General features: G+C 38.0%; 1 protein-coding gene and 2 long non-coding RNA genes across 3 annotated transcripts in view; 2 read left to right on the forward strand and 1 right to left on the reverse strand.

The window, feature by feature from the left end:
* Window positions 1-209: 209 nt before the first annotated feature.
* On the reverse strand, window positions 210-19,824 carry LOC107833516 (uncharacterized). Its single transcript, XR_001659262.1, has 3 exons — window positions 19,813-19,824; window positions 14,928-14,933; window positions 210-453 (listed from the first exon to the last, which is right to left on the reverse strand). It is a non-coding gene; the product is annotated as an uncharacterized LOC107833516 (long non-coding RNA).
* LOC107833518 (uncharacterized) lies at window positions 19,767-21,485 on the forward strand. Its single transcript, XR_001659264.1, has 2 exons — window positions 19,767-20,084; window positions 20,195-21,485. It is a non-coding gene; the product is annotated as an uncharacterized LOC107833518 (long non-coding RNA).
* Window positions 21,486-23,673: 2,188 nt separating this feature from the next.
* Window positions 23,674-25,004, forward strand: part of six6a (SIX homeobox 6a) — a 2,501-nt gene continuing 1,170 nt past the window's right edge. The window contains exon 1 of the mRNA XM_007576197.2: window positions 23,674-24,511. Coding sequence (XP_007576259.1) covers window positions 23,940-24,511 — 572 coding nt within the window. The 5' untranslated portion in view covers window positions 23,674-23,939. The remainder of the gene's footprint in view (window positions 24,512-25,004) is intronic.

Raw genomic sequence — 25,004 nt, forward strand, 5'->3', positions numbered from 1 at the left:
AAAAAAAAAGGAGTAAATTTCTGACAAAAACTTGAGAAAAAATTCTGAGGATTTTTTTCAGAAATTCAGAAAAAATTCTTGGGAATTTCTCAGAATTTCATTTAGAATTCAGAATTCATTGGTTTTTTTTCAGGTGGTCCTAATCCTCTTCCGTATGTTTGAAATTCAGAAATTTCCAAGGTTTTTCTAGAGAATTTCTTGGCAGAAATTTACTACTACTATAATTTGGCATGTTTGCTGTATTGAAACAAAAACATTCAATTTTCTGTTTCTTTTGAGCTCCATTGAATAAATTTACTTTCAGTAATAAGAACAGGATTTGGGTCATTTTCTTTCTAAACGTTTGCTGTGTTTAGCTGAGTTGAATAAAGAATTAAAGCTGATTTGGGTGCAGCAAAGTTGGCTTTTCAGTAGAAGTCTCTTGATTTTACTTTTTGTTCAAACTTGGTTGTACTTGGCTGCACTAAATCAGTCCAAGAGCCACAAATGGCCCCCGAGCCGCACTTTGGACACCCTGGTCTTATGATGAAAGTACCCAACTGTTCCTCAGAATAAAATACAAATTAAAAACGTGGACGGACATGCAGTCGTCCTCACTTGTTGGCAGATTTGGAGCCTCATGGATGAGGAGTTGGAAGTTGTTAATCACTGAAGGGAAGGGCGACGCCCAGACCCTCCAGTCTGACACCACCCAATGTTTTACACCAAACTAAGACGATACACTACAAAAACACAAAATCTCATCCAGTATTTTTGTAGCTTGTAGTGGAAATATCTCAGTACACTTAAAAGAAGGCAAAACTAACTTACAAGTAACTTTTCAGCGAGACGTGGGAGCTTGTTGTAAGTCAATAATTCCTTAATATTGATTGTAAAAACAAACAAAAAAAAAGTAGCGTTTAAGTGAATAACTTTATTGATTTCAATAGAATCCATTTTGCATCTCCTGATAAATCTTATAAAACACTCGGTGCAGATTAAATGCAAATGAATCCAGAATTATGCTTAAAATTATTTTAAAACCTAAACTGCCCAGTTGTGTTTTAAAATTAACTTTGCTGTTTTTATAATCTGCTTCCTGTCTATAGAATTAGACTTAATTTACTTCACGTTTCTGTTTGGAAATTTAAATGTTTTTTTGTTTTCTCTTGTAAAATTACCTTGACACGGCTTTCATTGTGAATCAGGGCTTTATAAATTAAATTGAACTGAATATATGAATCGAATTAAACATTCATTTGTCTTCTCAGTATTTTATGCTTACAACTGAACCTTCTGCTCCAAACAGAAGCTCCTCTGATTTGTTTATGTGATTAACTGCTAATAAAACCAAAACCACATGTAACATATTAAAACCCTAAACTGCAAAACTTGCTTAAGATTTTAGCATTTTGTAAATGTTTTCATATTTTCTCATCAGGAGTTTGTGAATTAAATTTCAGCCCATTGCATGTTTGTCTTCAGTCTGGTGATGTTAAAAAACCTTAAATAAATCTTTTTGCAGCAGCATCTTCCTTCTGGAAAAAAAAGTTACACATTATTTTTTACTTTAATGAATATTTAAAGTATATACATTTTGGCTTCTCAAAATGGGAAAGACAAGACAACATTAAAGAAAATGTGTTCAAAAAAACGTCTTAAGTGAAATAAGAAATTGGAGCAAAAGGTGAATTTAGGAAGTTAAATTTGTGTTCCAATGAGGCAAATTAGAAGTACCTTTTATAAATAACATTTAAACAGGTATTTAACATAATTTTCATTATTAAAACTGTGATTTTTGTTGTTTTGATTTAAGATTTTATTCTCAGATGTGATATTTTTATTAACTATAAGGGGAAAATTATCGTACTTAACATAAATAAAGACTTTAAAACATGAGTTTGTGTGTAATTAATCTAAATAATGTATTTCACCTGGTGATAGATTCAATAATATTCTTTTTTATTGGATGTGATTGAATACAAGAAGATTTTATAATCCTACTAAACTGAGTAAAAGTGACCCGAGAACGGAGCCCTGAGGAACTCCACAAATTAAGTTTATTCACTCAGATTCATATTAAACTGACTAAAAAATATCGCTTCACTGCTGCGTAAGTTACAAAATATTTGCATCAAGATTAATTCAGACTAATGTGAGATCTGAATTACTGAATTACTGCAGGATGTACAAAGAAAACTGCATTCCTGTTTGAAAACAGACACGTTTATGAACAAAAATTAATTAATTCTGTCTGAGCACAGATGATAAAGTTCATATTTTACTGGCTTGGTAAATATTTAACACTTGATTCCCAAGTTCAACATTTTAAAATTGACTATACAAGAAGCTTTAATTATCCTTCATCAGTTGAATAAAAATGACCCGAGAATGGAGCCTTGAGGAACTCCACAATCAAGTTTGTTCACTCAGATTCATCTTTAACTGCCAAAAACATAATTTTACAGACGTGTAAGTTACAGAATATTCACATAAATATCAATATAAATATCAATAATATATCTGAATTACTGCAGGATGTACAAGAAAATTACATTTCTGTTTAAAAACAAACATATTTATGGACACTTGATACAAACGTTAATGAATTCTGTTTGTGCACAGATGATAAAGATGAGATTTTACTGACTTGGTAAATACTTAACACCTGATTCCCATTTTAAAAAGAACAACAATTGAAGAAAAGACCCAAAATACTGAATCTAATCTGGTTAAAACTCATCTTTGACTTTGTTGATGATCAGGAGAGCTGATCACCACCTGGTTGTTCATACCTGGTTCCTCTCAGTTCTGCTGTAAAGTTTAACAACATAAACAGATCTTTTCATGTGAAAGAAAAGAGAAGAAGAGAAAAGGTGCTTCTGGTTTGTTTCAAAGGCTCCGGTTAACCATCGGGGTCAACCCTGGCATTCAGGCCTCCTGGACACACAAAAACCTAAACGTCAGTCCAAGTCGGTCGGAGCTTTTACTTCTTACCTGCGACCTCTCAGACGACTTGTGCTTTGTCGGAGGGTTTTCAGGGGACGGCTCTTAAAACGGGAGCCCAACTTAAACCAATTAAACCACTGAATAGGCGTCCATAGGCGGATTAATGGAAACCAGTGGCAGTTCAGAGGTGCATCAGTTTCTGACATGAATCAGATGTTACAGGATTGGAATATTAAAGGAGAGCGACATGAAGGAAAACCAAATATAACCCAGTTTCTTTCTTAAAATGTGTCACAGTGCAGCCTTGTAGGATTAAACATTCAACTGAAGGCTGCGACCTTTGCCGAGCGAGACGTGAATGTGGATAAACACGCCGATGAAACAGGAAATTGGGGGCTAAAAAGTGCAAAATAATCGCTGGATGTGAATGTGGCCATTGAAGCTCTGTTTTGGGTCCACTAATGGTCTGCTTCACTGAAGAAGGAGCAGGAATGCTAACCTTCTCACAGCTCCAGCTCAGCGTGTGTGTGTGTGTGTGTGTCTCGTCATTATCTTTCTCTGCAAAATAAAAAAAAGGAGGGGGGACTCTATCCTCCATCCCATCCTGTAATGAACAGAGTCCACATATTTATGTTTTTTACCAGAGAACACTTCAAACACAAGAGGGTTAAAGTAAAGAGAGGGGAGGTCTTTGGAGCATTTTCAATATTTTCCCCCCTGGTCGGCCCGCAGGCCAAGTGAGGGGCTGCTTCTTTACAATAGTCAGGTGACCAGAGGAAAATAGTGTGGCCTTAACAAGCCCAAATTAAAAAAGAACATCATTTTCATTATGCAGTCAAACACAATTACAAGCAAATGTTTTCTCTGTGGAGCTGCCCCTGCTTTCAGGGTCTTTGTCCTCCGCTCTTTAGTGTGTGCAGAGAAAGGCCCCTCTGGTCAATGGGCAGCTGAGTGCCGCGTTCAGCGGAGGCCCACAGCCCAGAATGCGTTTTGTTGGAGGCGCAGCCATACATTTGGAGCAGATTTGTTGAATTAGAGAGCTCAGCGGGAGACGGGGAAAGCGGGGGTAAGTGATTTGGTGGAGGGAGGGAGAACTTGTTGCTAGGTGACTGACATACAACTGCAGCATGCCAGTTTTCCAGCCTGGCACTCCTTGTCTGTTTTTTTTTATTCTGCGTGTAACCCTCCCTCCATCGCTCTTCTCATGAATTCACCTCCTCGTTGTTGAAGTGTTGATAATAAAATGAGGAGGGAAAATAGACAAAAACAGTGAGAAACGCTGGAGGATTTCTACTCAGAACTCAGTCATCAGCTTTTCAACTGCGCTGATGCTTTAAAAACCTCACTGCTGCTAAGTGTTGCAGGCAGGAGGAGAAGCCTTTTTAAGGGGGAAGTAAAGGTGGGTCCACTTCTTCTAATATGCCAGTTTGTATAGAATCTGACATAAAGCATTAGCCTCATGGAGACACTTTGCGCTATCAGCAAAATTATGGAAAAAAATCTTTTCCCGTGGCTGGTAAGTGACACACAAGGACAGGCAGGATTTTTCTGCGCCTGCAGCAGGTCGTATTGCATCGCTGCCCTTTGAGACTCCATGTTTTTCAGCCTTAGACGTTTGAAAGCGAAAATCTTCATTATCTCAATGCAAAGTGTGGAGATTTGGTGTTTTATTCCTGATGGATTCGTTGAAGTTTCCTGAGAAAACACTTCCTGCGGCTCCGGTCCTCGGCCAGTTCGCTGCAAAAACACAAAATTACACCAAGTAGTTGAGTTAAGATTCTACGGGATCATTTTCATTTCAAAAACATTCATATTTTTGAAGAGCCGGTTGTGCCAGAATGTTGTTACAACCAATTCAACTGTTAAAATATCAATAAATAACTGTTGGTTTCATCATTCAGTAAGTGTTTCTTGAAATTAAATCATATTGATCTTTTCACACTGATCAGTCCATCGTTTCTGTTTTTTTAGCAATCAAAATCACAGATTTCAAGGCTCCAATTTAGAAATATTTGTAAGTAATTTTTGTGATATTTTTGTTAAATGTGACTTTTTTTAAATTGCTGTATCATCAAGGCTGAAGCAGCTATCATTTAAACCCAAAGCTTTCAGCCAATTTTGAGAAAAAATTTCAGTAAAAATCAGAAAAACAAATGTGGGTATCTGTTGATTTTGTGTGAATTTTGTGTGAACTTTGAGTGAGTTTTGCAGAATTTTTGCAGAGGGCCACCTGAAAAGCTGCGGCGGGCCACATTTGGCCCACAGGCCTTGAGTTTGACACATTTTCTAGTGTAAATATCTTACTACACTTGAAATAAGACAGAATTAACTTACAAGTAACTTTTCAGTAAGAAACATGAGCTTGTCTTAAAAGTATCTGTTCTACTGGCATCATTTCACTTAAAATAAGTGAAAAATCTGCATGTTGAACCAAAACTAATATTAAAAACCAAAACTGTTTTTAATATTAGGGGATTTTTGACTTACACTGCAAAAACGCAAAAACGCACCAAGCATTTTCTGGTGCAAATATCTTATTATTAAAAGTAAGTTTTAGGCAACAAATAAAAGCTTATTTTACGTAAATAATCCCTTAATATTGATGAAAAAGTGGTAGTTACACTAGCAGATTATTTCATTTGTAACAAGACATTTTTCCCATTTTATCAGTGAAATAATCTATTAATGGAATTAAAACTTTTTCATTAATATTAAAGAATTATTGACTTAAAAGAAACTCATATTTATTGGTGAAAAGTTACTTGTAAGTTAGTTTTGTCTTATTTCAAGTGTAGTAACATATCTGCACTACTAGTTCAGAAATACTTGGTAATATTTAGTTGTTTTTTGCAGTGTAAGTGCCCCGTCTAACTCCTGACTGACTGACTCAGCAGTCTGGCCACTTACCCTGTCAACCCATCACTGCCTGTCAGGATGACCCCTGCAGTGAACCGGATTAAGAAGCTGCACGGATTACACTTCATCAGACTTTTTTACACAAATTGGGCAGATGCCCAGGTCGGCATCGGGTCAAGGGGTGAAAGGCACAGCGACCAGATTTAAAAAACATACTTTTCTCTCTCTTATTTTCAAATTTTATTGAGGTTGGAAGTTAATTTTTTAGGATTTTGTTTTGGATCATAAACTTATTTGGAAATCTCACTTTGAAATACATAAAACAAAAACTACATAAAAGTATATAATGTTTTAGAACTACACTGCAAAAATTCAAAACCTTACCAAATATTTTTGGTCCAGTTTCTTGTGCAAATATCTTACTACACTTGAAATAAGACAAAACTAACTTGTACATAATTTTTTATCAAGATGTAGGAGCTTTTTTTGTAAGTCAATAATTCCTTAAAACTGATTTAAAAAGCTCATTGGCAGATTATTTCACGCATAACATGGGAAAATGTTGTCATAAGTGAAATAATCTGCCAGTTGAATGAGAACTTTTTAATGAATAACATAATAATATCTTGCCCAAAAAGATATGAGTTTAGTTTTGTCTTATTTCTAGTGTTCTAAGATATTTGCACTAGAAAGTGAATCAAAAATACTTAGTAACATTTTATGTTTTTTGCAGTGTTTAGCTCAAGTAATGGAAACAACAGAAGAACGTATTATTTAAAAAGGAAAGCTGTGAATATTACTTTAAAACAAAACTATGGAGTAAAATTATGGAATAATTTGGACAAAGAGCTGAAAAATGCTGGACTATAAATCTGTTCAAAACACTTTAGAAGAAACAAATGATTACATCTTATATTCTGATGAGTAAATAATGAGAATAATATATTATTATTGTTTATTTAATGTTTGCAGCCATGACAGTTTATTTTGTTGATATTGAGATTTATACAAGATTCATTTAGTCTTTCTGCTCCCCTTTCCCTCGTGTTTGTGAATTAATGATGAATTTTGGTGAATTGATTGATTGATTGATTGATTGATTGATTGATTGATGCTTCAGTAGAGGGTGTGGATGCAGGAAGAAATCCTTCATCCAAGAACAACTGAATGCACAAGCTTCACATTCAATTTAACAGCCAAAACTTTGTCAATATTTCTTTAATTTGTAGGGGGAAAAAACCAAATTTTTGCAATAGCTATGTTTTTATTAAATAAGAAAAGTAATTAAAATCACAGGTGAATAAGTTTATTTATGCAATTGGTCATTAAAAACATGCAGCGCTTGAACCTTCTACAACTTCCGGTCTTCTTCTTCTTCTTCTTCTTCTTCTTCTTCTTCTTCTTCTTCTTCTTCTTCTTCTTCTTCGTGGTTTTCACAAGTGGTAACATCCGGTTGATGATCGTGCAGAAAAAGTATTTCCATTCCAGTTTCATGAAATAAACCAGCTTTGAATACAACGAAATTATCCACCTCATACTGGTGCCAAAACTTTTCAATAAAAAACGAGAATTTTTCTGAAACTGTTGTTTCCATTAAGCAAATTAAATGTGAAATTGTGCAATTAAATGGTCAATGTAAGCGCAGATACCGAGTCCCAGTCCCATCCTTCGGTTTCTTTTTATTATTATTATCGCTATTATTTCATATGTTTACAGCGCTTTTGTACTCACAGATTTGGATGCATAAAGAGAAGTGAGTGTCGCTGCTGGTGCTGACAATGCATGGGAGGCCTCACCGGCTCACTTTTTGTTTCTCTGCTCGTCTGAAAACGTGTTTCGTGGTTTTCAAATATCACATTTTCCATTCAGAGCCTGCAGAAGGGCGGAGGGATTCAGGGTCATCGGGATTTTTGATTTCCTCGTCGGGAGTCGCGTTCATTTGAAGCTGCGCCTGAAGGCCAAAACCGAATCCTCCCCGAGGAAGGAGCCATTGTTGATCCTCGCCTGCACTTTTGTGCCTCCCCCGTTCCTTTTCACCAAGGAAGCATCTTTCTTTCTTTCTTTGTGCTGCCCGCGGGCTTATGAGACTATCGGAGCACACCTGTGCTCGCAGGAAAATTCCCTTGCTCTCTGTAAAGCTGTATTATTTAGCACAAGGTCGTGACGGTCAGTGTTTCTGAAAGCAATTGAAACGCCGCTACAAACTGTCAGCAACCCACCAACGTACAAAAAGAAGAAAAACACTGCATGCAAAAGCTGCTGAGATGTTCCTTTTTCGCTCAAGATAATTCTCATCATTTCAGGACTGTGCATCTGAAAGTGAGTCAGGAATTCTAATATTATCTGATTACACTGAGCTTTTTGCAAAAGTCCAGTTTTTTTTTTCAATAAAACCCTTTAAAGGATCAGTGATTTTTATTTACAAAATATGTTTTTTAAATATTTGCTAAAATAAAAAGAGCAATCTCCTCCACCTTGAGCTACTATTAATATCAGAAGAAATGCACCTGCTCTATCAGAAACAACCAATCATAGCCAGGAGGAGGGTCTTAGCACTGTCAATCATCCTCATGTACTCACTGCTCAATGTGCTTATAGTGGAGAAACAGCTTACTGTTACAGGAAAACCGTTTATCCGTCACCATTGGTGGCTATGCTACCTAGCATTAGCATTCCTGACAGAGTCTGCAAGCTGCAGCACAGCAGAAAGCAACTGCCACACAGCGCATGATTGACAGCACTAAGACCCACCTCCTGGCTCTGATTGGTTGTTTCTTGTTAGCACTGGGAGAAGACAAAGGAGTAAAATGTTTTCACAGATTATCTGTCTCATAACCTAGTTGGAGACAGATTCAGCAAATCTGTAAAAAAAAAAAAAAAAAGTATGCGTGTGCCTGCAGCTCTGGAAAAAACTAAGAGCCCAGTCCAGTGAAAACCTCCTGGTTATTTAATCAAATATTGATTCCTGAACTCTTCCTGAGTTAAAACATTCGTATTGTTGTTTCTAAATGAATATGAACTTGTTTTCTTTCCATTATTTGAGCTCTGAAAGCACTGTGTCTTTTTCATTATTTTGACCATAAATACAAAATGCTTGCTTTGAATTTCAGAGACATGCTGTCAGTAATTCATAGAATAAAAGAACAATGTTCATTTTACTCAAACATAAACCTATAAAGAGTGAAATCAGAGAAACTGATCATCTTAGTGTCTCTGCATTTATATTAAGTTTTTAAGGTTAATGAGATTTAGTTGAGAGTTGACTTCCAACACACAGTCCAGGATGCTCTTAAAGATGCAGTATGTAACAGTAATGCAATTTTTTTTGTCAATATTGGTAGATTATTTCCTTTATAACAAGACATTTTTCCCATGTTAGAGGTAAAATAATCTGCCAATGAAACTAGCACTTTTTCATTGATATTAAAGAATAATTTACTTAAAATAAGCTCCTATGTCTTGTCTGAAAAGTTACTTGTAAGTTAGTTTTGTCTCATTTCAAGTGTGCTGTGATATTTGCACTAAAAACTGGTCCAAAAATACTTGGTAAAATGTGGATTTTGCAGTGCATCATTTCTGGATCTCTATTAGCTCTTGGATAACTTTTCTGATTATTCTCTTGATTACTTTGTCAGAAATATTATCTGGTTTCAGGTGAAATTATGTTATTTCCACTTTCGTCTCCAGTTGAGTCTCACTGGTACATCCAGAAATTTAGAAAACTGTAATCACTGCCAAAAGCATATATTTTGCAACTGTGAGGTTTTCTTTTTTTTGTTGTATGTGAAGGTCTCTGCTTTTACCAATCTTTTCTCTCTTCACTACTTTGGCAATGAGAAATATTTTTGTAGGCCAACTAATAATAAACCAGCTGATAACGAGCTACTCATTTCTATATACTGTAAGATTTCAAATAATTTATTTCCTTTTGCACATTTTGTTCTTATTCTCCTGTCATGTGGGACAATAAATGATGATCTGATGTAACCAAAATTTAATTTCATTGCTGTAATTCCAATAAAAACAACAGAAAATCAACAAAAAGGATGACAGGTATGACAGCATCAGTGAAAATGGGATTTTTGTTAGGAAGAATGAAATCATGTGCAGTCCTAAAGATCAAGTAGGTTGACCAAAAACCTTCAGGTTTCTACTTACAAAGCAGAACATGATTTGTTTTGTCAGCAATAATTTTAAAAAATGGTTTCTTCATGAGAAATTAAGGTTTAGGAGTCTGGAGATAAATGTGACAGAAAATGAGTGAAATCATGTGGAGAGGGCTGTGGAGTAGAGATGTACTGAACATTGACAGATGTGGATAACTTTTGGAAGGTTGAGTGGACTGAAAATATCAAACACATGAAAATCCCAAGCCGACAGATTGTTTCTGAATCAAAGGTGGATCAGCAAAGCAGCAGTTCAAGGTCATGCACACTTACTGCAGATTTTATGTTTCATGCTTCCCCTGAAGAAATCAGTTTGTTTTTCTGTTGAATGGCACAAAATTTGTGTCTAAATAAAGGAGGAAAGCAAAGGGTTTTTTCTGTACCTGACACTTTAAAGAAGGGTTTGTAAACTTTTGTAGTTCTAATTGTAAACAAAATCAGAGCTCCTCTTAAATGCACAAAGTTATCATAACCTGAAGTCAAGTTTCCCCCAGAAAACTTCCTAAGCCCGGCGCTCGCTACGGCATTCATCCAGCCACCCACCGTGTTTTTGAGTTTAAAAATGTTTAAAGTTGACAGGAAACTTAAAAATATAATCCAATAGTAATGCATTTTTGGAAAACTGGAAGATTCATAAAAAAAATCATTAAAAAAAACCTAATAAATTAACAATGCTAAGCCTGGTGGGGGCACAAGTAAAACCTGGTGGCCCACCAGGCTCAGGATACACTGACGGAAACCCTGCTGAAGCGTTTATACTTTGAAAGTTTAATCTGTAGATGCTCTGCAATTGAGACAAACAAAAATAAACAAATATTGGTCTTCCATAAAGCTTCAAGCATCTAAATTATAAATAAATTAATAAAATATCTGACCTATTGAGCCAAAATATGTTATATTTTAAGATTAATTGAAGGTTATTTCACTGAAACAGTAATTAGATCTCATTTGTTTTGTTTGTTTGGGTTTGAGGTTAAAAGGAAGACATTTTGGGATGTTTTCCCCTCCCTGCTCTGTTTGTTTTCCTAAACCTGTGGATGTGAAGGTGTGTGTGTGAGTGTATGTGTCTGGCACAAACAAAGCAGCATCATTAATTAGCTCAGCTCGGTTCCTGTGCGGACGTTGGTTCTGGGATGATTGGACTAACAGCTGCGTCTCTTTGGAACGCCACCATGCTGCCTTCCAGATCTCAATTCACCCACCGGTTTTTATGACTTTCACCTAATCAGCCTCCCTGCTGCTGATGGATTCTGCTCTGCCAAACTATTTGGCAGCATGTTGATCAAACTGGATGCTGACGGCCTTGGGTCCAATTCTTCATGGGTTTTCGATGCACTTATCTCCCATTCATGACTGACTCCAACCTCTGGATCAGACTGATTTGTTGTTTTTTGTGTTACTCAGCTGAAACTGTCTCTCTAATTCAGCACAGATTTGTTTTTGATCATGCATTCTTTACTCAGATATCATAATTTCGCCGTGTTGTTTTCTTCCAGCTTTCTCATTTACACTGACCCCAATCCCCAGCATGCCTGTTAAGTAGACTGATTTAATCTTCCCTGGCAGGAGCACCGGGAGCACCCCTCTGCTCACCCTCCAAACATGCATTTTTAATCAGTATATTAAGATGTCACATAACAGTCTGAGCTCATCAGCGATGCCGTTGGCCAAAGCGAATATGGATTCAGCTGTTTAGAGTAGTATCAGAGCCCCAGCCTGCTAGCTATCAGAGGATAATCACTGAATGATGATGTGTAAAATGTTTTTCTAACATATAAAAAGCGAAAGGGACGCCTCGGCTGCATACAGAATGACTTATTTGTGCGTTTGGATGTCATATTTTGTTCTGCGTGATCGGAGTAGCTCTGTTTACCCAATCGTTAACGTTTAGCCGTTACGTATGCGATGCGCCGGATTGATGCTAAGCTAAGCGGAAGTTGCCTTCGCTGTAAACAACCGTTCTCCACTGAGAAAAGAGAGAAGTGCCGAACAACATGGCTGTTAATGTTAATTCAATATTTGGAAGCGGAGCTAACGAGATCTGAACGGCTTTGTTGACTTCGTCCGCTGCTAAAAATACAAATAGACTACAACTCTAAAACAACGCAGAAAATCAACATCATTACGTCACAACTTCTCCTCTGTTCACTGATTGACTCGGCTGAAATTCTACCGGAAAAATCCACTTCGATAAATATATAACACGACCTGTATGAAATGTTAATGAAATTACCTACTGCATGTTATACTGTTTGTAACTTTTATATTTTTTTCATATTTATTAAAACTTCCGTGTCAGTATAATACGAGTATAACAGCTAATTTCCCCTTGGGATTAATAAAGTATATTTGAATTTGAATTGAGACATGAAATCTGAGAAAAGTCGAGCTCCTCTGCCTTCCCCGAGTGCGCAGTGCTTAACCAATCAGAGACAGGAGGAGGGTCTTACTGCTGTCAATCATGCCTGTGTGCACCTCCTCTCCTGTATCTCAGACAGAGAGAGAAGAGAAAGAAGATCTAAAGAAAAACAGGAAATCAAACTAAAAAACATTCCGAAGAAAAAAACTTATTAAAAAAATTAAATGATAGAAAGTCCAGACAGAGCAGAGAAGAGAGATTAGAACTGAGTGGAATTGCATTGGAAAGCAATGTGCAGGCTGCAGAAGAACAGGAAGTTGGAAGGAAACCATTTGACTCAATCTTCTCAAGGTCTCTGAAGGCTCCGCAGGGCCTTGTCCTTGCAGCACAAGCCTGCTGAGGCCGCCGAGAGGGGCCATGTGTGGATAAATATTTGAGCATGTGCGAGTGGCGAAAGAGATATGACTGTCAGCCTGTCAGTTGTGTTTGGAGTCCCTACATCAAGCGGGGACCTGCTCGGTGACACCCGTTAACTCGAGCAATGACATCAACACACATGCACATTTCTCCCTCACCCCGGCTCACACAAAGCCCTCTCAGCTCCCTGCTGTCAGAGGCATCACCCTCTAGGTACAGTGGTGAGCATTACGCACACAGAGATCAGCTCTGCCTTCTCCTGCCTCTACCTAGACAATTCCCTTCATCCTAATGAGCTCTGTCAGCATGGCATTTGACATAAGCCATCAATAAAGCACAGATGACAGACATTAGGAGTACAGAAAATGCAGGCTACATGCCCAGATCCTGCCCTTCACAGCGAATATCAACTCCCACGTTAGTGTTGGTGCTCCTTTTAAACACATCATAAAGGATATTTCACCTGATTTTACTTAAACGGGCTTGTTTTTGGCAGATTTTGCAATCAAGCTACATGCTTGTGGCTGAAACGATTAATCATATTCAACTAATTTAGTAATTGATTAATTGTTTACTGGAGTATTCTCAGAAAGAGTCCTTTTTCTGAAAAATAACATAGTGAGAGTAGAAATTAAGCCAAAAATAACTCTTCATTTTGCCTTTAAGATTAAAAAATGTTTTAGCCAAAACTTCTCAAGTGGCATAATTTTAGCTTCATCTGGTTAAAATTTACTAAACAAATGCCGTGTTGTTGCATAGCGACGTTTTGCAGTTCAGGGGACATGAGTTGTAAACATTTTTCCTCATCATAAAGGATATTTTACATGTTTTTTACTTCAGCAGGCTTGTTTTTTTGCAGATTTTGCAATCGAGCTGCATGCCTGCACATGTCAAGCATGAAGGGTTGAAACGATTAACTGCAATCAACTAATTCAGTAATCGATTAATCGTTAACTGGAGTTATGTTATTTTTTCTGAAAACAAAATACATATTCAGAGCAGAAATTAATCCAAAAATAAATATACATTTTGGATTTAAGATTAAGAAATATCTTAGCTCAAACTCCTCTGCTAAAGCTATATGTTGTTGCATTTATGCAATAAAATGTTTGCTTCCTTATTTAAAAAGGAATTGAATTATTTATTTATTTGTATTAATGAATGATTTTTCTAATATAGTATAAAAAGGCTAATGTAGTTAAAGGAAAAATCTGCAGAATATGAAATATTTTTATTCGATTACTCGATTAATCGTCAAATAATCGTTAGTTGCAGCCCTGATCTTAACCAGTGTTATTCAAACATGCTCCATCCTGCAACTTTATTCAGAAAAGCATATCAGTTTTCAAAAGGCGCTGAGTGTCTTTGTGCAGACCTGAGCGAGTCTCTGAAATGAGCCTCACTGCAACACTAAATTATACATTTAATAGAAACTAATCAGCTTACTCAAGTCCTTTGGATCACTGTGGCATACATGCAGGAGTGAAGCATTTACTATAAACTGATTCTTTCTTCAAGGTGAAGTCAGTGCCCTGTGAGTCTGAGTCTCTCTCTCTCTCAGATAATGGGCACTTGAGATGTTTTTATAGATTTTTTTAAGTCTGTCACACCTCCTGCATGTATGTTGCTGATGTTAGACATAAATAACACAATACATGAAAATAAATAAATAAATCCAAGGTGCCATGTGGGAAGGAGAAAGGGCCTCTTCCTCACGCACGGCGCGTTAAGGCGCACACGTCCTAAAGAAAAATGTGTAAATGTCACTGTTGGAAGAAGCTGTGATAGTGCAGACAAAAGAGCAAAGTGTGTTGCTAGAAGACATTTATTGAAAGCTGTGTGTGTGTGTGTGAGTGTGTGTGTGTGTTGACTTTGAGGCGAAGAGGCTCTTAGACAATGTGAAGTGGAGGTGAGGCTCAGGCGGTCGTGGCTGTGGCGTCGCGACCTGCAGCCGCAGCTCACATATCCTGTGGCCGCCTGGCAGCGAAAGAGCTCTGACCATGATGGGTTTTGACTTCTGTCACCTTTCAGTGTCGTCAAGAAGATCTGATCACAAGGACCGCTGCTTATTTATTTGATTATTTTTATTTGACTCTATTTTACCTAGCGTCCTCCACCAGGATACAAAGCGGGGAAAAAGACGGCTGGAACTGAGGCACCACAAAAGAAGAGAAAAGCTTTGCTGTTCAGTGTTTGTGCACAAAAGCCTTCCTGCTTAAACGCCTGGTGTCTGCGCCTCCTCTCTTGCTGGTGCTACAGTAGAAACACCCTCACCATTTGCAGGTGTCAGAATAGAGTTGAATAAATGACTAAATTTCTCGTGGCTGTGATGATGTTCAGTTTTATTATTATTTTATTTTCGTGGCAGCGTCCTGATCGGTTCTAAATTGTGTCAGTGTTTAGAGTGGTGTGTGGGCGGCTGCATGCATTTATTCATCCCACCGTCTTGTCATGTAAAATCTGCAATCCATCCACATGTTACTCATTCCTATATATTTACAGTCGCGTTCAATAAGTTAGAATATTACTGAAAAGTTCAATTATTTCAGTAAACCGGTTCACATCATGTGCCTTAATTACACTCAGACTGATGTCTGCAAGCATCAATGTACTTATTTTAGTTATTTATGATGATTTCCTGCTTACAGTTGATGACATTATGCGTACACTGATAGATTTTTATTAAGTTTACATTTCTTTTTATTGGTATGATTTCATATTAGATTTTTAATGCCATGTTTTCATCTTAATTTGCAGAAATACATGCCTAAAAATCTATGCAATAATTTTGTGTAGTGAATTGAGTTACTGCAATAAATCAACTTTTCCATAATATTCACATTTATTCAAAATGCCTGTATTTCATGACTTTATTTTCCAGAATCTGGAAGCAAACCAGCACAACACAGGTGTGTACTTTCATAAACTGATCTCTTATAATCTTCCAGGACTTATTTTAGATTAATTGCACACAGATTACTGTTTGTAAGCTTTTATATATGGTAATTTTGATGATTTTCCGATGCTTAAGATTAGAATATTATATCAAATGACATTAAATTGCAATAAAAAAAGATACAGAAACATGTATAAAGCTCTGAAAATAAAATTAAGAGAACACTTAAAATGATCAGTTCCTCTGATTTCACTTTTTATAGGTTTATGTTTGAGTAAAATGACCATTATTTTATTTTATGAACTATTGACAACATGTCTTTGAAATTCCAAACAAAAATTTTGTATTTATTTGCAGAAAATGAGAAATGGTCAAAGTAACCACAAAGATGCAATGCTTTCAGAGCTGAAATAATGCAAATAAAAAAAGTTCATATTCATTTAGAAAGAATAAAACTAATGTTTTCACTCAGAAAGAGTTCAGAAATCAGTATTTGGAGGAATAACCAGGAGGTTTTCAATGGGGTTCAGTGCAGTGGGCTCTTCATTGTTTCCATATATATATATATATGATGATTACCTGATTACCATCCTGCCATGTTGGCTTTGACAAACACAACGTTGCTTCATACCCACAGGCACTTTGTTGTCTGAGTTCTATATAGGTGATGTTATACGTCTGTTCATTTGTAATTTCTGCTCTTTCTGTTGCTCTTACACAAACACTCACAAATGCAGGCTGGATAAAGTGCTGCACTGTGCACCATGCACTCCCCCTAGTTTCATTTAGCCCTTTATCTGGCCAGAAATTGACTGCATTCAAGAGTGGAATGGATGTAATAATTGCATGCGCTCTGTAACATGCTCTACAAATGTGTTTTTTGAAGGAAAAAAAAGGGTTGGTTTCAAGGTATTACTAATGGCTCTCTGCCAAGGATTCAAGGCCCTTTCTTACTGTATTGTTTGTTTGCAGCAGTCAAACGGAGCCTCCCTCCGTCGTGTTTTCAACCGGCGGTGAAGATGGAGCTTTGAGATTCTGGAAAAGAAAAAAAACACACACACACACACACACTCAATTCGGCGTTTCAATTTTGAGCGGCATGACAAAAGGAGAATTTCAGTGAAGTTACGTTTACAGGCAACAGATGGTTGGTAAGACCTTTTGTAATATGTAGGAACCCTGCAGAGATTTACAAAAGAGAAAATCTCTTTGACCCAGGTCCAATGTGTTTGTGTGATCTAACCAAAATATACCTATTTTAACAGGAGCTTTGCAAACGCTTCAGCATGAATAAGCCGCTGTTCCAAGCATCACAGCGTTTAAACCATTTAAACCATGCAGCAGCGTATTAGTTTAGCAGAAGTCGGATTTCATTTGCTTTGATCGTTATAAAAGTAGCTGAGCTGGTCAGTGCACTGCAAAAACACCAAATCTCACCAAGTATTTTTAAAATAAGACAAAACTAACTTATAAGTAACTTTTCAGCAAGATGTATGAGCTTCTTTAGAGTCAATAATTCCTTAATATTTGTGAAAAAGTTCTTGTTCCACAGGAAGATTATTTTTCCCATATGGTTCAGGAAATAATCTGCCAGTTAAACTGTTCAATTTTCATCAATATTTAGGAATTTCTTACTTAAAATAACCTCCAATATCTTGCTGAAAAGTTACTTGTTAGATTTTTCTTATTCAAAGTGAACAAACGTATTTGCACTACAAACCAGACCAAAAGTCATTGATTTGGTGTTTTTTCACTGCAGATCTTAAACAAGTTTTACTTTATTTAGAAGTTGAGTACTTTCACATAGTTTCACATAAATGAGACTTCCAGTTAAGTTTATGATACAAAACAACGCCTACAAATTTAACTTCAGTTTCAACCAGTTTGAAAAAACTGGATATTTTTTAAATCCAGACACTTGTACATATCGCCCCCTACACCAATGCTGACCTGGGCATCTGCCCAAGTTGTGTCTAAGCAGGGCTGCACTGCAAAAACACAAAATCTTACCAAGAATGTGGGTCTAGTTTGTAGTGCAAATATCTTACTTCACTTTAATTAGACAAAACTGACTTGAAAATAACTTTCTTGCAAGATATAAGAGCTTGTTTTAAGTAAATAACTCCTTAATATTGATTTTAAAAAAATAGTACTAGTTCAACTGGCAGATTTTTTTCCTTATAAACAGACATTTTCTGTACTTTTTCCACTCCTATGTCTTGCTCAAAAAGCTACTGATAACCAGTAGCTTTTGAACAAAGTACCCAAAAATTGTACTCAAGTAAAAGTAGCGCTACTTCAATATATTTTTACTCCAGTCATAATAAAAAGTAGCCATCCAAGAAATTACTTGAGTAAAAGTAAAAAAGTATTTGATAAAAACTCTATTCAAGTACTGAGTAACTGATCAAATGATCACTCATTTAATATTTAAAAATTACAGAATCAGATGGACCAAAATAGAAAGTTACCTGGAAATTTTGGTATTTTAAGAACCAAAATGACAATTTATATAAGTAACAAAAAATAACAAAGTCAGACCAAGAAACTTGGACACTTTTTCTGTGTCTGGTGGATTTCTGGTTAAAACATGTTTGTTTTTCATTCACTGGGTAGAAAATCCAGACATTTTACTCAAGTAAGAGTAGAGATACTTCATAGTAAAACAAAAAAAAGCCGTACGGCGTAGTAAAAATACTCCCTTGTTTCAAATAAGTTACTCAAGTAAATGTAACTAGTTACTACCCAACTCTGCTTGTAAGTTAGTTTTGTGTTATTTTGAATGTACTAAGATATTTGCACTATGATTTGTGTGTGTGTGTGTGTGTGTGTGTGTGTGTGTGTGTGCGTGTGTGTGTGTGTGTGTGCGCGCGCCCGCACCGCTTGGCCTCTTCCCCCAGATCGCTGCTGCTGCCTGTTTCGGCTCTCCTCTCTCCATGTCAGCTGTGCTGTGTGACTGAAAGGCACTGGATTACGTACACTAGGGGCCAATGGGTCAGCGGATAAGAAGTCTTCTCTGTTACCACAAATCCACAGATTAAACGTAGCGTCGAGAGCTAGTGCTGCCCCGGGGGCAAATGGGTCTGAAACACAACTCTGGCAGAGATTTGGCTTAACTCTTCTGTTGCTGTGGAGCCACGTGGCAACATGTCAGACTTTTTTAAATGTGTCCGGGTCATTCTGGGGTTATTGGTACCATTGCTGATGTGATATCTTAATTGGAAAGTTAATCCTGAGCTGAGGCAGCTGACAGTATGTTTGAACGGTACAGAGAGAAATCATCCTGTAACATCAGCATCTTCTGCTCGCCTCAGGAAATGTGCAGCAGCAGCATTATGAGTCTGAATTCACCGCCTGCCTGCTTTTATTCTGCAGAAAGAGTAAACTCAGAGTGTGTTAATGCCGCAGTGTTAAGATGAGATAAAGTGAGGAGGAGCAGAAGGAAAGGCAGCAGATGGGTGTAGAGAAAGGTGCGGTAGGTCTGCATGGGATGGTAGCAGGAGGGCCGTTGGTGACAGGCTCTTGTAGCGTCTCGTCTGCTCCAGTGATCCCAGGGAATCTGGGTCATTTCTAGCCTGTTCGTAACTGTTCCCGCTCCTTTTCCTCCCTTCCCCCCCTCCGCCCTGGGCGAGCTGCGACCCAGCTACATGCTAATGATGACAGAAAGTAAATGTGCTGCTATCGCAAAAAGAAACCGAGCGGCGGAGGTGGGCAGAGTACCCAAAGATTGAGAAGCACTTCACCATATCTCAAGTAAAAGTAAAAAGTAGCCAGGAAATTACATTTACCCAATTACATTTACTTGAGTAACTCTTTTGAAAAAAAAAACTTTTGTGAGTATTTGTACTTTTTATTTTTACTAGAGTAATTTTATTATGAAGTATTTCTACTCTTGAGTAAAATGTCTGGATTTTCTACCCACTGAATGAAAAACAAACATGTTTTAACCAAAATTCACCAGACACAGAAAAATACACCTGGAGTTTTTGTTAAAGTTTCATAAGTTTTTTTTTATGAAAGAAACTGATTTGAAGAAAAAAAATCATTTTGCCTGATTTTGTTACTCATATGAATTGTTGTAATTTTTGTCTTTAAAATACCAACATTTCCACTTAACTTTATATTTTGGTCCATCTAATTATGTAATTTTTAAATATTAAATGATTGATAATTTGATCAATGCTTTTTACCAAATACTTTGTTACTCTTACTTGACTTACTGCCCAGCTCTACCATGCATTAAACACCTCCTCTGTTATCTTTAGCTTAAATAAGCTAAAACTGCACATAAACTTTAATAGGTTAAATTTAACCATTTTCAACTTTTTTCAGACTAAATGATGGAACCAAGACGCAAAAATCATTTGCTGCAGCTTGAAATAATTTTTACACCATTTTTGGCGCCCCTTCCAGCAGCGCCTCTATGTAGTACACGCCCATTTTTTCACCGCTATCACTTCCGGTACGTCTCAGTTTTCCTCTGTTTGTTTTTTTCTGTTTAGCTTTGAATGTTTTGGATTCACTCCCAACCATTTTACTCCTATGATAAAAACAATATCCTCCATCAATTAGGTTCCAACATCATGGCTCCTGCAGCAGACGGATCCGCTGTGCAGGAGCCATGCACCATCATTTCCTCTTTCCACGAATCCACAGTTGGACTGATACCTGACTGGATCTTCATTTCCTGAGGGACAGTAAAAAAAAAAAAACTCTTGACTTGGTTGCCAAATACATCTCAACTCAGACAAACGCTTCCATCTTCAGCAAACCCTGTTTTAGGATGAAACTATCTGAGTGTTTCCTGCACAGATTATGCTTCAGATTTGCTGCGCAGCAGAAATGTGCTGCAGTTCTTCATGCACTCAGCTCCACAAAGGCTCCAACATCATCTCCTGGATTAATCACTGAATCCCGTTTTGTAGCTTCTGAGGTGAAGAATGCGGACACATTATAGATCAAATCATTTACACGTGCAGAAACTCAATGCAGAAAATGCTGACTAGAAATATTTTCACACCATTTTTGGCGCCCCCTCTAACTCAGCGCCCCTTTGTCGCATATATAGTGCGCACACACTTTTTGCTGCTACTTCCAATACGTCTCTGTTTTCATCTGGATCTTTTTTTTTTCTTTCTGTTTATCTTTGAATGATGTTTTGTATTTATTCCCATCTTATCAATTTTTTACTTTGATTTATTCATTTTTTAAGTTTTCTATGGTTTTTGCTTGGATCGTCTGCCCCACTGCTTCCATTTCTTTCCTTTTACGATCTGCATATTATGTTTGGACCAGCATTTTTCTCCACACTCTTAATTTGAACGAGTTTTAAAATCCTTTTTGTTGTTTCAGCTGATAATTGTCTTGTTAAAAACTCCGCTTAGTTCTTCAGCAGAATTGGATTTGTGTAAGAAATGACAACTACAGACTGATTCCACATTTTTATTCTAGTTTTGTCGTTTGTTTATTGATAATTGTTTGGTAAACATCTGCGTTAGAGCATTGACGTTGTTCTCTAACGCGCCAAGATTTCACTTAAAGCAGCTCTAATTTTCTCTATTTGTTCTTATGTGAAGGCTAGCGGTTCTTCTTAAACTTTACAGACGATTTTAATGCAAAAACAGATTAAAACAACAATTTTAAACGCTTAAAAAGTTTTACAGTATCTCTAAATTTCTGTTTTTGAAACAATATGCTTTCGCCTTTACCACTTATTTCACTTTCAGTCAAGTTTTATATTTGATCTTTCTGCAAATCATGAAAGTTGCTGCTGCTGCGTAGAAGTGAAATAACTTCTATCACAGATTTGATTGATTTTTCTGGTGTTTCTTTCTATAATCAGCAGTTCAATGCGCCAAAAAAAGAGAAAAAAGATATAATAAAAACCAACGCAAGAAACAAGTCGTGCTGTTGTTTGAAGGCTGCAGCAATGGCTCTATGATTCATGGAGTAAACGGCCAAGAAAGGGAAAAAAATAGTCGTCTTTGAATGAGATGCACTGTGTTGTTGCAGTGAATGTGCGGAGATATTGGTGTCAGGAGGCCTATCTCCTGCTGACACAGTGACACAGGCCTGGACGCACACACACAGCCAGCCTTGCATCACTTGAGCCGCAAATTAATCTTTACAGAAATAGAAGGTTGCATGAAACATAGTAAATGCAAGCGAAAGGTTAATGTGGGCAGTAAATGAATAAAAACGGCGGATTTGCAAGGTTTTCAGCGCGTAAATTTAGATGAACGCTGGATTATACAAGCAGAAAATCACTTTGAGGTGAAAAGAAAAGTACACAGATCATCTTTTGTTCTTTTAAAAATGTTTTAAATTGGTCCTGTATATAAAGCTTTGTGTACTACTGTTATTTGCGACCCTGCGTTTAAGAGAGCCTAGCTTATATTTAATAGAAGCTTCTTCTATAGCATTGCAGTCCTGGTGAATTCAGATTGGGACCGGATGCCTGCAGACATTAAAGATTTACTGACAGCTAAATATTTCAGGACGGCACCTTGTCAGTCGCCCTCACAATTTATCCCCCCTTCGTCTGATGGAGGATGCCATCCTTTATTTACACCCGGCTGATTAAATGTGGGCGGAAACAACTGAAAAGTTAATTTTCTTAATTATAAGCTCTTTCTTATCACAGTGAAGTGTGGGCGCTCGTTTTATTTTGTTGTTATTTTGGGGGATTTTAATGTTTGGTGTTGAATGAACCGGTATGAGCAGCATTTATTGCATTTCGTAACTGAATCATGAAAAAATAAATAAATAAGAAAATCCCGAAAGGGTGAAATTAGAGGGAGTGTGCGGTGAGTGCGCGCACGCGTCCACTCTCTCTCACTCTCTCTCTCTCTCTCTCTCTCTCTCTCTCTCTCTGGAGAGAGAGAGAGAGAGAGAGAGAGTTAGTGAGTGGAGGGGGGTATCTGTGAAAATAATATCAGGCTTTTCCGTCAGAATGAACTTTACTACTGTATCCAGCCATGAAATAATCTGACCCGACACTTCAAACCATCTGCGCTATCTATCCGCCCTCTTATTTACTAAATCAGCCTGCGCACAAAACGGAGTGTGTCTGATAGCCCACTAAAAAACCCGAGGAGCCTGCCGGGGCCGTCATAATCCCACACACACACGGACACACACATATTCCTCCTCTGTTGTGTTTTTTGCGCATCACAAATTGAACGCTGTCGACACTGATGGAGGAAAATAAAGAAAACATTAATTACATACAGGAAGTCTGTTTTCTTATTTATTTAACATCATAAAAAATGTAGCTCGAAATGTAAATATTGGAGAGATGAAGATTTAAAAAACCAAAAATAAAATATAAAATTAATGGGATTATTGTGAAATAGGGAATTTAACCGATGCGTAAAGAATACAAATTAAACACCGAGCGTAATGATGCGTAAGGCTGCGTTATAAATCCCAGTGATCACCCTTATCGCCACAGGCTCTGGCTAAATATGATATTGTCTGTTTCATTCTGACATTATCTTTTTTTTATCTTGGGGGCAGCAGGGCCGTTTGTTTTCTGCGCAGTTGTGTCATTTCGCTGCGTAAAGCCGCCTTAACGCGCTCTAACGTTAAACCGGCTGTGCGTCTGTTCGCATATCCGCTGCGCACACTTTGTGCGACATAAAGAAGGCGCATACAGGGAAGGAAGGACAGAAGGGAAGAAGGGAGGAAGGAAGGAAGCGTCGAAACGTTTCAGGACGCGCACCGAAATAAAAAAAGGGTCAAAATGTTGATATTGTGTTTGAAAAGGGAGGCGCTGAGCTCTCCTTTCCGCCCGATTGGCCGGACTTGACAGTGATTGACGTGCATCCATGGCAACCGCGCAGCCAATCTGCCAAGTCCAATAGGAAATCATCTGAGGGGGCTTGACTAGCTTTTTCTCTCCCCCCTCCTCACCCCTCCCTTAAAAATACATCTCAGCTCCGGCTTTAATTCTTCCCTGCATTCAGTCCCAGGCTACCTTGAAAAATACACCGCCGCTCGGGCTTTAAAGGCTCCAGCATCTTCGGCCAAGTTCACCGCGGCGGAGTGAGGATGCGGTAGCCGAGGCCCCGCACAGCATCGTCCCTCCTCAGCGGCGCTTCCCTCGGCTGCTCAGACGGGTTGGTCCGCTAACTTTGGGATTTGCCTTGGGTTTTTTTTTTCCTCCTCCTCCTCTCTCTTTTTTTGTGCCCCGGAGAGCCCCGCCACACACAGAGAAAACACGCAGAAAAAAGAGAGAGAGAGGAAAAGAGAGCGAGAGAGAGAGAGAGAGAGCGAGAGAGAGGAGGGGGAGAGTGGAAACCCAGGAGAAGCCTCCATGTTTCAGCTGCCCATCCTGAATTTCAGCCCCCAGCAGGTCGCCGGGGTCTGCGAGACTCTGGAGGAGAGCGGCGACGTCGAGCGCCTCGGCCGCTTCCTCTGGTCGCTGCCCGTCGCGCCGGCGGCCTGCGAGGTCCTCAACAAGAACGAGTCGGTGCTGAGGGCCCGGGCCGTGGTCGCCTTCCACACCGGCAATTTCCGCGAACTCTACCACATCCTGGAGAACCACAAGTTCACCAAAGAGTCGCACACGAAGCTGCAGGCGCTGTGGCTGGAAGCGCACTACCAGGAGGCTGAGAAGCTGCGGGGCCGCCCGCTGGGGCCCGTGGACAAATACCGGGTCCGGAAGAAGTTCCCCCTGCCCAGAACCATCTGGGACGGAGAGCAGAAGACCCACTGCTTCAAGGAGAGAACCCGGCACTTGTTGAGAGAGTGGTACCTGCAGGATCCGTACCCGAACCCCAGTAAAAAGAGGGAGCTAGCACAGGCTACTGGACTCACACCCACACAGGTGGGAAACTGGTTTAAGAACCGGAGACAAAGAGACAGAGCGGCGGCTGCGAAGAACAGGTGAGCTGGAGCATCACTGACCCGGTTAAGATAAAAAAAAAAAAAAAAAATTAAAGATTGAAGCATCTGGAGGCAAATTTACCAGCTAGCAAAACAGGCCGAACCGCTCAACATGAACCCACTTCAGCATTCAGCTCAGTGTGTTTATAGTTTACTAAAAGGCTGATTGGTGAGTAGAAATATTCACCAATTTACTGGGATGTTTCATTTATTATGAATGCAAAAATACCAATATGACTGAAGCTGCACTGATTTATTTTTATTTTTATTTAATTTCTGCTTAGTAAGTCAGTGTCTGAAACAATAATAACAGAATTGTTTTAGATTTATTTTTTAAATAAAATTTTGTTTTTATCCTAATTTTGCTAAAAACTAAATATATAAAAAACATTTATTTAAATAAGGGCATATATATGATAGAACAATCTACAATTATTGTAAATCCTGATTCATAACATCATAATATTAGGATATATATATATATATATATATA

The sequence above is a fragment of the Poecilia formosa genome, unplaced genomic scaffold (genome assembly GCF_000485575.1).
Source record: "Poecilia formosa unplaced genomic scaffold, Poecilia_formosa-5.1.2 Scaffold400, whole genome shotgun sequence".
NCBI lineage: Eukaryota > Metazoa > Chordata > Actinopteri > Cyprinodontiformes > Poeciliidae > Poecilia > Poecilia formosa.